Genomic DNA, 14,384 nt, shown 5'->3' on the forward strand with positions numbered 1-14,384 from the left:
GGGTAAAACTAACAAAACAGTAGGTATTCTGTCCACGCAATTATTACTTATGTAACAAAGATTATCGTTTTGATATCGAGAACTATGATGGACACAAACCGCCAAAGATTAACATTGATTTAATTGTTCTACAGTAATGGATTGCAGCAGTTTTTTTTTATTATATATTATTAAACATATTGCCGAAACTATTATCTATGTATTAACCACATGCTCTTAAAAATTAGGAAGGTTCTTAGCTACCCATTTCGTGAAGATTAATTTACTTCGTTATTGAAAATAGAAGAAAATATTGTTGCGAATATTGAGCGACATTGTCGCGCTCACATCGATAGCTACACATACAATCTAAAAACACATGCATACAAGCTTCGCGGGTCCAGATAAATCAGACGAGTAAATAAACACTATTCTGGATTCAACCGGCATCGGCGTTATGTAAATATCTGCCTCCAACAAGTGTACGATGTAGCTGAGGAATTTACTGTACCTACTCTATTTCGAATGCAATTTTCTCGATGGTTAATTCCCAGAAAGGTAAGTAAGTACCTATCTGATTTAAAGTCTGGTTTGCCGAAGCTTCATAACATAGACCTGCCTATAACGTACCTACCACAATTTCGAACAGCGGTCGAACGGGCATCCTTTTGTCCAAACGTCATTGCAACGATTGATGGTTCATGTGAATGGAAACTAAAGCATAACGGAATTTTAGTAAAGCTGAAGAGTTTCTTTAATATTTTAACGCGCTTATCTAAATAACATTAATGTTTGACTGTCTACTTATTTACGTGTGGGGGAAGGCTATACCTAGACTAGTTTTTATCGGAGTGCGCGGATTAGTTGCCACGGGACACGAGTGATATCGCTGGCGGATGCTGTAAATGTATATGACAGTTGCGACCTGCATCTCCAACTGTTTTAGTGGAATATTTACTGAAGATCAATAAACAGACTACAGTAGACGTTTATGGGCTTGTTGGAGCAGAACAAACTATAACAACAGGCAGTCATTAGATTGATCGACTGGGTATTGTTAACCGATTGGCTAATCAGTACACGAATGAAACAAACATCGTTCTGTTGAGAGATAGACAAGATAGCTTGTATTATTAGCGGTCGTAACTATGGAAATAGAACAAATAAGATAAGATTGTAGAAATGCCTATAGCGGGCACCTACCTACTTCTCCTTAGCTTAGCAACGGGGCTGGGGGTTTTTCGAAAGAGTTACCGCACAAGTGGCTCTAGAAGGAATGGGAATATTGAGATGGTGGTCGGAGTTTTAGACAGTAAGATTCTGACACTTCCTCCGGCAGAAATCCTACTTAAAGCTGTGCCCGGTAGAGTCCAGAAAATAAATCTGTATAACATATGGAATGCCATTATAGTAGTTATATACCTATACATATTTAAGTTTTTCTAAACAGTCAGTGTCAGTTTCTTTGTACTAAGACACCTAAACACTAATTCCGAATTCTAATTATATAAAGCAAATGCACGAGCAGCTGTAAATATATCTATTTTTTTTGTTTTTAAAGATACAGATTAGTGTTTTAGTATTATTTTCAAAATTTCGAAACGAAACTTTGTAAGTAAGCGTCAAAGTCAATGTCAACTTGCCAGTTGTCTGTCAATGTTAACGATTCTCATCTCGTCGCACCACAATCAATATTTTTATAAATATTTTGCATGTCATGTTATGTGGGGTACTATTTAAATTGGCGGTTGAAAATGCAGTGAACACCGAGGAAAAAGTTACTCTGAGTAGTTTAAAATAGCCTGTACTAACAGCTTTTTATATTTAGTTCGGCCATTCAGAGAATGCGTTCCTGACACGTCGCGATTGAACTGACGACGTAACTTTGCAATGGCGTTGCAGTTACGATAAAAATATTTTTGCTGGTTGTTTACCGTTTTAACAATTGAGGAGCATTAAAACAACATTATTATATCAATAATCAATGAATGTTATAATTTTGTGCCAAACTGAGTGTCAAATAACTTGGTAAACAATATTTTTCTAAATCTTTTTTTATAGTACTAAAATGGATACGCAAAGTGCATTGGAAGACATCGGGAAAGGAAACGACGATGAACGTTTACCCAAGGAAGAATACATTGAGATAGAGATACCATACGATTTCTACCAATATCTTAGTTCGGAGCAGTGCAACATTCAGAACATGTGTCGAATATGTCTCGCTACAGACAACGAAGTGTTGTACCCTCTAGTTGCTACCAAAGAAAACAATATACTAGCGCAAATGTTTACCGCGTTCACTTCATTGCAAGTATGTTCACCTTACAAAACCCCAGTTTCTTAACAAAGTTCCAAAATTCTCATCATAATATCCTCACATACTTGTTTCTGAATCTCATAATTTAATGTTAATTTATGGTAATTTATCCGAGATATCTATTGAGCAAATCTTATTCCTGTCAATCTAAAATTGTTCCTAATAACACTCACATCAATATCATCTATGTATTAAAATTAATTTTAAATGTTCCCTTCCCCTCTGTACATTAATATAAGAAACATGTCCGTTCAGTTGTTCCCAGGAGATGGTTTGCCATCGAGCATCTGTGAGCCGTGTCAGGCTCAAGTGATGCACTGCTATGAGTTCAAGCTAAAGTGTGAGAAGTCCGACTGCATGCTCAAGTCCATACTCAAAGGAGAATTCATTGCCAAAGAGGAACTATCTGATCATAGCATGTTGGTATATGTTGTCCTTAACTTGTCTATTGTTGTAGAGTGCTAATATGAACCTTTTTATGTCCCTAAATAAATAATGTCTATATTACAAAAATCATGAAAAAAATATTTTTTAGAAACCTGCTATTGCTTTAATCAACTGTTAAATTACGAAAAGAAAATATGAATTGTTTACGTATAAATACTATTATTGAGTATTAATACTATTACACTTAATTTCAGGACTGTAAAGCAAGAATTAGATAAAGAAAATATGGATAGAAATGATATCAATAACTTAGGCATAGATGATAATGTATTTTTAAATGATAATATTGAAGTTAAACAAGAACAAGAACTATTGGAAGGTAACTTATATATTGTACATAGGTAAATTTTACTTTTACAGACCACATACCTAATCAAAAAACCTAGACCTTATACATTTATAGTTTTCTTAGTATAAATGTAGCTCTATTTTTGCAAATACTGAAAACCAGAATAAAATAAATATTTTGGCAGAACCCATACTGCAAATGTGCTAATTTTGGCTGATTCATAAACCATGGTATAGAACCGTCAGTGTGTGAGTCCGGCTGACATTTAACTGGTGCTTAGAATGTCTGTTTCTATTTCCAGATGTGCAATATTTAGAAGATCTCAGTGATAACAGTGATAACCTGACTATAGTACAAAATACCAGGAAGAAGAAGAGGTGAATTTAATTGCATTTATGTATTTTCGTTTACATTATGACTCCATAGTTTCTGTAAATTACTCATTTGTGTTTTATTTATTTCAGAAAAAAAGTTGCTGATGTTAATGGTGGTATGTAAAACAGTACAAAATACATTGAATTTTTTGTTAATTTAATTTTTTTTTTTTGGAATCAAATTAAAGATTTCTAAAATGTATTTCAGATTATAAAATTCACAGAAATGCTTCAGTAAGAAGTAAACATGGGAATAAAGGGAACTCATTCCGATGCAAGATTTGCTCTAAGGTAAGATATATTTTAAATTTCAATTCTCAGAGATAAATATCTTCATCTTACCTCCATGGCATTGCATGTGTATTAGACCTTTCAAACTATTGACGTCATTTGTTCATATCCAGTATTTTGAATAACACCCATTATAAAATATGTAGTTTTTAACTATTTTTTATAATTTCAGGTATTCCCCAATTTGAAAACATTCCACGCGCACGTTAGGAGCAAGCACCCAAGTAGTAAACATCAGCATATGTGCAACCAATGCACTGAATCTTTTGAGTCCGAACACGATCTTAAAGTGCATTCAGCTATTCACGTAAAACATGGAAATATTTGGAAATGTAACCAGTGCTCTAAGGAATTTAGTAGTAAGTAAAGATATTTTGTATATTTTTAGAATTGTTTCTCTGCCGTTGATCCGCCTCTAATGTTGTACCAAGAATATTTCTTCCAATATTTGTACCATTTATATGTCATAAAAGAATATTTCACTAGATTACATTAGAGGAAGTCTGAAAGTAGCGCCAGTTACAGAAAAGATGAGAAGTAGAAGATTGTCGTGGTATGGACATGTAATGAGGAGGGATGATTCGCATGCAACAAAGTGTGTGCTAAGTATGAATGTAGATGGATGGAGAGGAAGAGGAAAACCTAAGAAAAGATGGATGGATTGCCTGAAAGATGATATGAATAGGAAGGGAGTGAGTGTCAGTATGACGATTGACAGGGGAAAATGGAAGAAAATGACATATTGCGCCGACCCCAAGTAAAATTTGGGAACAGGGCAGGAGAAAGAAGAAGAAAAGAATATTCCACTAGTACTTATAAAGTTCAATTTTCACGTCATACTATACTTGCTTATATTTATCAAAAATATTAAATCTACCCTCCATGAAGAGTCCTTTCATGTAGGTCTAATATTGAACTTTGAAACACTATGAATCACTTTTCATAATCATAGAGTACTTAACATGTTTGCTCCTAAAATTTCTGTACTTCAAATTCAACCTTATAACATTACTAATAGAGTTAATTTTCCAACAGCGCGCACAATGATACGCCGGCACATATTCCGTCACATGGAGTCGAAACGTCACTCGTGCGATGTGTGCGGCAAGTCGTTCACGGAGCTGTACGCTCTGCGCAGGCACGAGCGCATCCACACCGGTGAACTTGTGGAGAAGAAACACAAGTGTACTATGTGTGATAAACGGTAGGTTGATTTTGTGCCTTATTGTGTGGGGTACATGGGTTATTTTCGCTTGAATTGTGCAATGATCCGCTGTCACATGGAATCCAAGCATCACTCGTGCGATGTGTGCGGCAAATCGTTCACGGAGCTGTACGCTCTGCGCCGACACGAGCGCGTCCACACCGGTGAACTTGTGGAGAAGAAGCACAAGTGTACCATGTGTGATAAACGTTAGGTGGATTTTGTGTCTTATTGTTTAAGGTACCATGTTAGGTACCGTTACATGGATTATTTTCGCTTGAATTCTGCAAAATACGAGTACCTACTATTATTTAGGTCATTATCAGACTTACCGTCTCACTGCTTGGTGGCTACTCCCATTATTTAGGTATTGAGAGATATTGATAAACATGTTGGTAGTATCTATCTATCGATTCTGGCCAGAACATCAAGTAGAAAATATACGTTAGTATAAAATATATCTATGGGCCATACCATACTTGTCTGATAATACAGGAAATAGATTAAAATAAAATATTCCTGAAGTATAATTCAGAGCATGGTTCTTTTGGAAAACTGTAAATAAATATACAATATAAATAAATATACAATAAAAGATATTATTAAATCAGTTTTGATTTGATTTCCCTGCAATTCTTTTTACCCAAACAAACATGCTATCTTAGGTACAGCAACAGCAGTCTACTAGCGACTCACATGTCGCGTCACATAGGGCTTCGCCCCTTCGAGTGTAGCGTCTGCGGGAAGCGGTTCACGACCAACCGACTGCTGTCTTCGCATCGACTCGTGCATTCTGAGAGCAAGCCCTATGCATGCCAGTATTGTGAAAAACGGTAAATAGTTATATCACAGCTTATATGTTATTATGTACTTACTTTTAAGTGACATTTCATGTAAAAAGTTTTTTTCCCTACAGTTTCCGTCACGAGTCGACGCGCAACACGCACCACCGCACGCACACGGGCGAGAAGCCCTACGTGTGCGCCGTCTGCGGGAAGAGCTTCATACAGAACTCCAACCACACGCAGCACATGAGGACACATACCGGTACTGTGATATTATACTTATTTACAGCTCTTTCTCTTATTTTAAAGTGTCATGCTTTCATTTCAATACCCTGTCTATTGAAATTCGGTAATCGGGAATTCATCACCCCTCCGGCTGTGGGTGCAGCGTGAGGTAGTATTATACTCTTACGGACTAAAACCAACCATGTTCCTTCTGGAGCCCTTTAAGAACCAGGGCGTCGGTAACTCTTTCAAACAATCCCGCAGCCCGACAGGACTGTATTTGTGGAAGTAACGGCAGACGAATACAGCATTAAAGTTCAAACGTGTTTTTTTTTTTTCAATTCCACATCCACTATTTTTTCTTCAATTCCGCATCGACCATATTCATTGTTGGAAACTATTTGCATAATATTAAATTCGGCACTTCTAACAGTTCTTATTTCTCTAGTCATTGCATTTTTCAGGTGAACGCCCATACTCATGTTCGATATGCGATCGCAAGTTTTCATCAGGGTCTTCACTGAAGAGTCACGAGCGAATACATTCGGGAGAAAGACCATACAGCTGTGATGTTTGTGGGAAAGGGTAAACTATTTACTTTTATCATTTAAATTGTATTTTTTTAATATTTGTCCGAGAATTATGTTAGAATCTTGATTGAAGTGATGAACTCACACTATTATAATACTAAACATTTTGTAAATCATATCAATAAAACAATCGAATGAATTACACTAAAAACAAATACCTACTTACATCCTTGATAATCATCTGAAACTGAATAATTGTGGTTATTATTTTAGTAGCGCGTCCTAACATTCTAATCTCAATCTCGATCTTCAATTTTAACATACATATTAAGTTGTTCGATTCCCAAGTCGGGCCGAAATCGCTTTGTGGGTTTTAGAAGACTTTCACAAAGCAGCCCGGAGCCTGTAAGCTGGTGATTGATACACCTGTGCATCGGAGAGCACGTAAATGTTGGTCCTGCGCCTGATCTCTCTCCGGTCGCGTCGGATTGCCGTCCCATCGGGCTATGAGAGTTAAGGAATAGTGAGTGCACCTGTGTCTGCGCAAATGCTCGTGCACTATAATATGTCCTGCATAGTTGGCTAATCTCCTTACATGAGACCAGCCGCCGTAGCCGATAATCGGCTAGGAGGACATCACATATTAAGTACAATTTACAACCCACAGGTTCACCCGCAAGAACTTAATAGCTCACATGCGCCAGCACACGGGTGAGCGTCCGTACGAGTGTAGTCTGTGCAACAAGAAGTTTCCGAATTCCACCAGACTCAGGGATCATCATAGAGTGCATACTGGTTAGTATACTGTATAAAATTATACATTTCTAGAGGTTTTATCTGCCGTATATTCTTCTCTTAAGTACAGAGTAGTAGAAGAGAGGGAAAAAGAAAATAAAATCTGTAGTCTATCTGAATTCATACTGTATTTTATCTAACAAATTTTTCTATTACCAACACCCTGACACGCTAATACACTTCCCATTAAACTGTTTTAAAAAAACATAGGAAGCGAAATACTGGTGCTTACCCAAACTGTATCCAATTGCTTATTCTGTTTCCAGGTGAAAAGCCGTTTGAATGCACAATATGCCCTCAAAAATTCGCAACGAAATCTCAACTGTTGAAACATTGTAAAACCCACCAAAAGAAGAAGAGGCGAACTGAAACCCGTGGTCTAGTCATATTACAACAAGTTGAACCCGTCCCCATGGTTACCGATAGACTAATATTCAATAAGGACCATGGCCAATTAATTGCAGTCACTGAAAATATAGAAAACAAGACGCTTGAAAACACACCCAAAGAACTGACTTTGAACATGGTGCAAGAAATGCCCTTAGAAGTTACAGAAGAATTGGTGTTACAAGATGATAGTAATATGAAGGGAAACCTTCTTGTAGTTGATGGTAGTCCCAATAACAACTATGAAGCTGGCAACATTTGTTTGAACACAAGCAATGTCAATATTATTGATGATGTTAACTATGATGGTGAAAATCTGGTAACACTGAATGGAGGCGGAGTCAGTATTTCTACGGCTAACCTCGAAGGTACTACAGTGAAACTGTACCAGTTAGACCAAAGTTTAGTACAAATACATAGTTCTGGTGGGCAAGTCACTATTAGTAAGATTAGTAGCAAAATGACTGCCAACTTTTAGTTTTAGTATAAGAACAAATAAAGTAAGATAGCAAAACAATGAGGTATTACAATAGTATTTATTGGTATTTTAAATATATCCTTGTATTTTAAACTTCTTTCCTTCTAAAGTAAGAAGCACAATAATGGAAAAAAAAGTTTTATGGGAAAAAGACAGTTGAAGTGTTCTGAAGACGGTTACATTTTTTTTTTGTATTAATTTGAAACTGTTAATAATTTTAAACCTATTTGTTTTGTTAGATAATTTCAGTCCCAGTATACCTATTGCCAGAAAGAGTATTTTAAGTAAAGATTTTAAATAAAAAGACTAAATAAGTAACAATAGTTTTATTTCACTTAAATAAAAATACTTTGGATCTATATTCTACTTTTCTACATAAATGCGAATTAAAACCAACCACTTTTCTTGGAATCTTCGTATTTCTTGATGTTGACAAGCATTGAACTGTGGATCTCTTGAGCGTTCCTGTTCTGTCCGTAGTAGTCAACAAACTCACCATCGGGGTTGACAAGATAAATAATAATAGTGTGGTCCACCTGTAGATAAAAACTTTCACTTAATGACTTGTGGAGCAAGTTTACTGTTAAACCTGTGTTCATTATATAAATCAAAGCACATAAACATACTTCAACATGGACATTATTGCAACAAAGTAATTCAGAAGTTGTAATTTTGTAAGCACAAAGAGAGTAATATAAAGATTATAAAACTTCTGATGAAAAGAATGAAGGGACTGTGCATTTTATAGCATTATAAAGAGTTGGCGTTAAATAGAGTGAGTGTATCAGTGTATGGAAAACAAGCTAAACCAACGAAAGCCAATTGATTTCAACGCTTTAGGGAGTTTGTTGTTAAATCGAGAGACATTACATTCTATACTTACAATGTAATCATTATCAACATCCTGTGGTCCCGCACTGAAGTAGACGCGATATGACTTGCATGCTTGCTGAACCTGGTCTTTACTGCCTGTCAAGCCCAGGAAGCGTGGAGAAAACTCCTTGCAGTATCTATTTGAAAATTACTCTTTTAATTATAGAGAATTGGCTTTTTATGACAAGTCTTATATATTTATCCAGCACTTATATTAGTAAAACTCATCAAAATAAGGTTAGCTTTTTCAATTAATTATAGTCTGTTTTTTAATCTCGTAGACTAAATTGACACTTGCAAAATGTCAAACTTTCTAATAATTTTGCTAGCTCTGTGGTGCAGTGTTGTACTTACGATACCGGTTCGTTGAATCGTAACTTTTTACAATAAGTCATCCTGAAATAATGGGCTTATCCTTGATGATTACGCATGGCTTTGCGTGGTCAGATATCCCTGGCAGTTTGTAGCACGTCGTACAGCCATGTGTACGTACGTGAATTTTAAATTTAAAACTTTGAATGAATATTAAATTCGTCTATTATAGATAAAAAGTTACGATTCAACGAACCGGTATCGTAAGTACAACACTGCACCACAGAGCTAGCAAAATTATTAGAAAGTTTGACATTTTGCAAGTGTCAATTTAGTCTACGAGATTAAAAAACAGACTATATAATTATGCACTATCATCCTTGGCCTTCAAGTTCTTTATAGTTTTGTAAAAAAGTGGTGTTGCATAGTAATGATCAGTGTAAAACTTACTTTCCAACAATTTCTGGTGTATCTCTCTGAGGATCTACAGAAATGAAGATAGGCTGTACTGGCGGGAGCTTTGGATTACTATCTGAAAGATATAGAAAATGTCTCATGAAAAAGTATTCAATAAGAACATGCACAAACCTCATTTACAAATTATAAGCCTGACATGATTTATAAAAATATCATAGATACATACCATGCATATTAACAACTTCTGCTAACTTTTCCAACTCATCAGGGCAAACATCAGGACAGTGAGTGAATCCAAAATAAATTAACAGCCATTTACCCAAGAAATCTGTGCTTTTCACTAGTTTACCCTGAAAAAATGCATAGACATTGTTTAAAAAATGGAGACTTCCAGATCTTGCAATATTATCAGTGGCTAAACAAACTATAGGTATTAGAAGACACACGTATCCATTCTTTAAGGAGTCATAAGATATAAGAACAGAATAAATCAGCTCACCTCTGTGTTAACCAACTCAAATGTGCCTCCAATCTTTGCCTTCCCAAGTTGTCGCTTTCTTTCACGATCCAAGGCTTCTTGTTTCTCATGTCTGACGTACATCATGAAAGCAGTCAATCCTCCGCCTATGAGAGCGGTTGCTGTCATGGATTTCCATGTTATAGCTGAGGTGATACGATACGGTTTCTTGGGTGGTACCGGGGGCACGGCACATTTTTTCACCACCGAAGTACTGAAAGCACGACACAACGCACCACACCTGTTTCTCAATACAGAGTTCATTTTCAATGGCTAATATTTATGTAACAATTTTATTCAGGGGCTATGTTATCAATTTCATAATAATTATCTCAGCGCACAATTCGGCGTGTTCACTTTTCCTCTTTCAGCTGAAGAACTGTCTAAATGACATTGACACTGACACTTGACGGGTAAATGCGGAATATAATGGTAAATTCAGAGAAACGGAATGTTAATGCAGGAATAAGTTCGGCCGCAGACATCCGGTTTCCGGATACTGTTTCCTGATCAGGAATCCTGATTCGGAAACCGAAATGCTCTTTTTTCATACAAAATGTTCACAAGAGCGCACACGTTCTTACTTTTTCCGGACGGAAAAAAACCTGACATTCGGTTTAAAATTTTCTACGTGCGTTCGGGTACTCAGAACGGAATAAAACCTGATGACGTCATTCCGAACGCAGCGCTCGCGAACAATTTGGTTCGACCGCCGCACACATACGGAAATTTTCATTCTGAATCAAGGTAGCCCTGTTCCGAATGGACGTGTATCAGAGCATTCAGAGCCCGCCTGTGACTGGCTTTTTATATATGTTTTAATTTTTGTATTAAATATTATTAAAAAAAATCCTGTTTATTGAACAATTAACAAATGTACACATATTTACATAAATAAACACCCAAAAGTAATGAGTTTTTATTTCTCTCATATCTATGACTTTATAATAATAATAATCAATTTTATTCAGATAATACAATCCATTATTGTTAGTAAAGACATTTATGAAGTTCATCGAAGGATTTAATGGACTTTCTATAATACTTAATAAATAATTCTTCTGGGTATGTTCGTAATTTAGCTGTTTTAACATAGAATTGACTTTCGGATAATCTTTGAGCATTCGACGGGTGTACCCAGTAACGTCGTTTCCTCTTTTTCTTGTTTAGCGCCAGTAAAAGTGCAACAGCAATCAATTCGTCATAGTCCATGATGTCGTGCCTTCAATATGGTTCCTCTTTACGTACTGGCCATGTAAATTCCGAATGAAAGAAACCGAATGTGTACTAGCGCACACATTCGGTTTCTTCGACTTTCTCGACACGGAATCCCGAATCTTAATTCCTGATCAGGAAACCGTATCCGGAAACCGGATGTCTGCGGCCGGGCTAAAAATTAAAAACTCCAAAAGCGATTAAAATATTGAATCATCATTTTAAGAACTATATGTTCTAACATCTAAACTCTCTAAGAAATAAGAAATGTAGGATGGTAACGCACTGTTCCAGTTGGTACGATATTCCAAACTTGAACCCACGACCCTCCTAAGGCACGTAATCTACCTTTAGGTGATACCTACTTCGACGACATTGGGATATTCTAGCATTGATTTAAAGTACCTAGTCACAAATAATATAAATACATTTTACGATACACATAATATGTATAACTGAAAAGTATTTAACTTACCCACCACGAAGAGAAGTAAACAGCTTACCTAAGTATCTAACAAGAATAATGTTATGTTTAGGTCTGTTTAGGTAGGTATGCATAGAATATAAATTGCAGAAACAACGTACCTACTAGATAGGTACTCTATATGATAAAAGACCTACAATTATTTTTAGAAATAATCTTAACAATTGTTCTGAAGAAACCGGTCCCCGCAGTAGGTACCTACTTAAATGTCTAGGTGGTTACTTAAATACAACTTTGTAGGTGGTGTAGGTCACAACCGCGACTGAACCCATTACCGGCGTGAACTAAGTCATTTAAATTCATTTCGAAATTTTCGTAGTTCGTGCATCCTGCTAATGAAAAAATGCCAGGGGGCGGAGCTGCCACAACCGCAGCTCTGTGGGTTTATAAACATCGGACTTTTGCTTGAATCGCCCAAAACCAGCCAGTGCCCTCCGATAGAAGGAACACGAGATTTTCAAAATGTGGCGAATTATTTGTGTGAGTCCTTTGGTACCGAGATTGTTGTGATATCTTTCGTAATGTTTTGGTTTACAAACACAATTTTTAAAACCACTATGTAACATAATCTTCAGGTAACTTTATTGGTGTCGCTATGGTCCAACGCATATGCTCAAGAATACTTACCACCTAAAATCGGAGGGGGTGGTGGTGGCCCTAAGAAACCGATACAAGAACCATCGGTAAGTCTGCGAAAAAACAATGCCTACCTACTTATTTTTTGTCACTTGAACCACAGCTTGAACCCTCAAACTGTTAGTGGTGGATCTACAACAGCCCTGGGTTCGAAAAGAGAACAGAAATGGATTTTAGTCTGTCTCCCATTTTTCAAGCAGAGCTTTATGGTATCTTCATTTTTTTTTCAGTTGCCAGCCAACTATGACTTCTCATACGACGTGCAAGACAACGGCGTGAGCCTGGACTTCGGGCACAACGAGAAGAGGAAAGAGGACCACGCGACCGGCTCCTACCACGTGCTGCTGCCTGATGGCAGGATGCAGCTCGTCGAGTATGAAGCTGGGCCCGATGGGTATAAGCCTCAGGTAAGAGAGCTATGGGATGTTTAATTGCTTTGGCTTTAATGGCTGGCGAAGAGCAGATAAAGTAGTACTTAATTCTCGACATATTGATACAAAAACCAAAATGCAGAGCTTCTAAATGCGCCGATTATATTATCTATTATCTCATCTTAAAAGCAACTCGTCTGGTGGTCGATTTGCTGCCATTGGATGCATGCTTTGTAACCCGCTACAAAAACATACTTAGCCCTCCTTGGCGGTCAGGTAAAAAGATGCAACTAAGTACTTAAGATCTCAATCCAGGGGCACGATTCTCCTAATTTTACTTAAGCAACATACGATTCACGTTCGACTGCGATCCAATCCCGACTCGATTACGATTGAAGCGTATGTGGCATTCTGTTCTTCAATAATGAATCATTTTGTCTGCAAATGATTAACTATTGCAATATGATTGTAGAGCAAACTACCGTTCAGACCAAATTCACCAAATTAGCAGACCAATCGCAAACCAATCGAATGTCGTTAGAATACGATTGGTCTTATATTAGTAGCAGAATGCCTGATATGGTTAAAACTGCTATTGCGATCATATTGCGATTCGATTTCTATTCGATTTTGACATTATTAACTTAGGAGAATCGGGCCCCAGATGTGGGCCCTATTATTTTGTGGCTTTCATTTAGTAAATGTCTCATTATTCGTGGTGAATAGGTACCATACCTGGTGGACCTAGATTCCTTTTCTGGCTAAACAACTGAACCAAACACATTCCTATTTCCAGGTGATGTACATGGGCACAGCGACGTTCCCTCCGGCAGGCGGCACATCTGACAAGTTCGACGGCTACCACTATAACGCGGCGTCGAACCGACAGAGCGTGAGACAGGCGGCGCCGCGCGGTGGGGCTCGCCAGCCCGCGGCGCCCGCGCCTCAGTCCGCGCCGCCCCCACATACATCGCCGCCTAACGCCACCCAGTGAAAACATCACAAATATTAACCCGATTAGACCAATAGCGAACAATTAATGAACTTCCATCATCTTCCGAACCTTTTCCCAACAATGTTGGGGTCAGATTTAATTTTGGAACACTACTAGAAAAATTGTAATTCTTAGCATCCTTTCGGCCGGCTTTGAGTTATTAAAAAAAAAATACTAGAGTCGTTTCGTGAACGAAAATATTTTCATCGCTGTTAATGGGTTTAAGTTAGCCAAGTAATGGTAAATTATACTTTCCAAAAAAAGATAAAGGCAAAAATAGAGTGAATATAAAAATAGACTGTCGGAAAAGCTTCGATGAAAAATGAAAAAATAATTCTCAAGTGTAAATAAAGAGTTTACGAACTTATAAGTTAATTATTAGTCTTTCAAAAACCCCTTCCTACATCTATAAATACATTTCCATAGGTGTAATTTTAAAGCCATGCAGAACAAAGGTTGTA

General features: G+C 37.0%; 3 protein-coding genes across 4 annotated transcripts; 2 read left to right on the plus strand and 1 right to left on the minus strand.

The window, feature by feature from the left end:
* The first annotated feature begins 2,023 nt into the window (after positions 1-2,023).
* Positions 2,024-8,422, plus strand: LOC124629860 (zinc finger protein 436-like). The gene is made up of 13 exons (XM_047163511.1): positions 2,024-2,293; positions 2,555-2,718; positions 2,941-3,065; positions 3,337-3,412; positions 3,500-3,525; positions 3,618-3,700; positions 3,873-4,059; positions 4,736-4,904; positions 5,570-5,737; positions 5,821-5,951; positions 6,379-6,499; positions 7,112-7,239; positions 7,506-8,422. The coding sequence occupies exons 1-13, from the start codon at positions 2,048-2,050 to the stop codon at positions 8,102-8,104; spliced, it is 2,223 nt and encodes a 740-aa protein (XP_047019467.1). The 5' UTR covers positions 2,024-2,047; the 3' UTR covers positions 8,105-8,422.
* Positions 8,416-10,615, minus strand: LOC124629861 (protein SCO1 homolog, mitochondrial). The gene is made up of 5 exons (XM_047163512.1): positions 10,206-10,615; positions 9,933-10,056; positions 9,740-9,821; positions 8,988-9,114; positions 8,416-8,640 (listed from the first exon to the last, which is right to left on the minus strand). Exons 1-5 carry the CDS (start codon positions 10,485-10,487, stop codon positions 8,491-8,493), a joined length of 765 nt encoding a protein of 254 aa, XP_047019468.1. The 5' UTR covers positions 10,488-10,615; the 3' UTR covers positions 8,416-8,490.
* LOC124629862 (pro-resilin-like) lies at positions 9,719-14,273 on the plus strand. 2 transcript variants are annotated; one of them, XM_047163513.1, is made up of 5 exons: positions 9,719-9,839; positions 12,242-12,402; positions 12,498-12,605; positions 12,789-12,965; positions 13,726-14,273. In XM_047163513.1, exons 2-5 carry the CDS (start codon positions 12,385-12,387, stop codon positions 13,921-13,923), a joined length of 501 nt encoding a protein of 166 aa, XP_047019469.1. In that variant the 5' UTR covers positions 9,719-9,839; positions 12,242-12,384; the 3' UTR covers positions 13,924-14,273. The 2 variants fall into 2 exon arrangements, with proteins under 2 accessions (XP_047019469.1, XP_047019470.1); XM_047163514.1 differs by having other exon boundaries at positions 9,738-9,852.
* The last annotated feature ends 111 nt before the right edge of the window (positions 14,274-14,384 follow it).

The sequence above is a fragment of the Helicoverpa zea genome, chromosome 4 (assembly GCF_022581195.2).
Source record: "Helicoverpa zea isolate HzStark_Cry1AcR chromosome 4, ilHelZeax1.1, whole genome shotgun sequence".
NCBI lineage: Eukaryota > Metazoa > Arthropoda > Insecta > Lepidoptera > Noctuidae > Helicoverpa > Helicoverpa zea.

What these genes read in the sequence shown, in the direction of transcription:
- LOC124629860 (XM_047163511.1), top strand. Translation starts at nt 2,048, where the DNA reads ATGGATACGCAAAGTGCATTGGAAGACATCGGGAAAGGAAACGACGAT. An exon ending in CCGCGTTCACTTCATTGCAA is followed by an intron (nt 2,294 to 2,554) that starts GTATGTTCACCT and finishes ATGTCCGTTCAG; the next exon opens with TTGTTCCCAGGAGATGGTTT. An exon ending in GATGCAAGATTTGCTCTAAG is followed by an intron (nt 3,701 to 3,872) that starts GTAAGATATATT and finishes TTATAATTTCAG; the next exon opens with GTATTCCCCAATTTGAAAAC.
- LOC124629861 (XM_047163512.1), bottom strand. Translation starts at nt 10,487, where the DNA reads ATGAACTCTGTATTGAGAAACAGGTGTGGTGCGTTGTGTCGTGCTTTC. An exon ending in AGAAGTTGTTAATATGCATG is followed by an intron (nt 9,822 to 9,932) that starts GTATGTATCTAT and finishes TATATCTTTCAG; the next exon opens with ATAGTAATCCAAAGCTCCCG. An exon ending in ATGTTGATAATGATTACATT is followed by an intron (nt 8,641 to 8,987) that starts GTAAGTATAGAA and finishes TTTTATCTACAG; the next exon opens with GTGGACCACACTATTATTAT.
- LOC124629862 (XM_047163513.1), top strand. An exon ending in AACCGATACAAGAACCATCG is followed by an intron (nt 12,606 to 12,788) that starts GTAAGTCTGCGA and finishes TTTTTTTTTCAG; the next exon opens with TTGCCAGCCAACTATGACTT. An exon ending in CCGATGGGTATAAGCCTCAG is followed by an intron (nt 12,966 to 13,725) that starts GTAAGAGAGCTA and finishes TCCTATTTCCAG; the next exon opens with GTGATGTACATGGGCACAGC.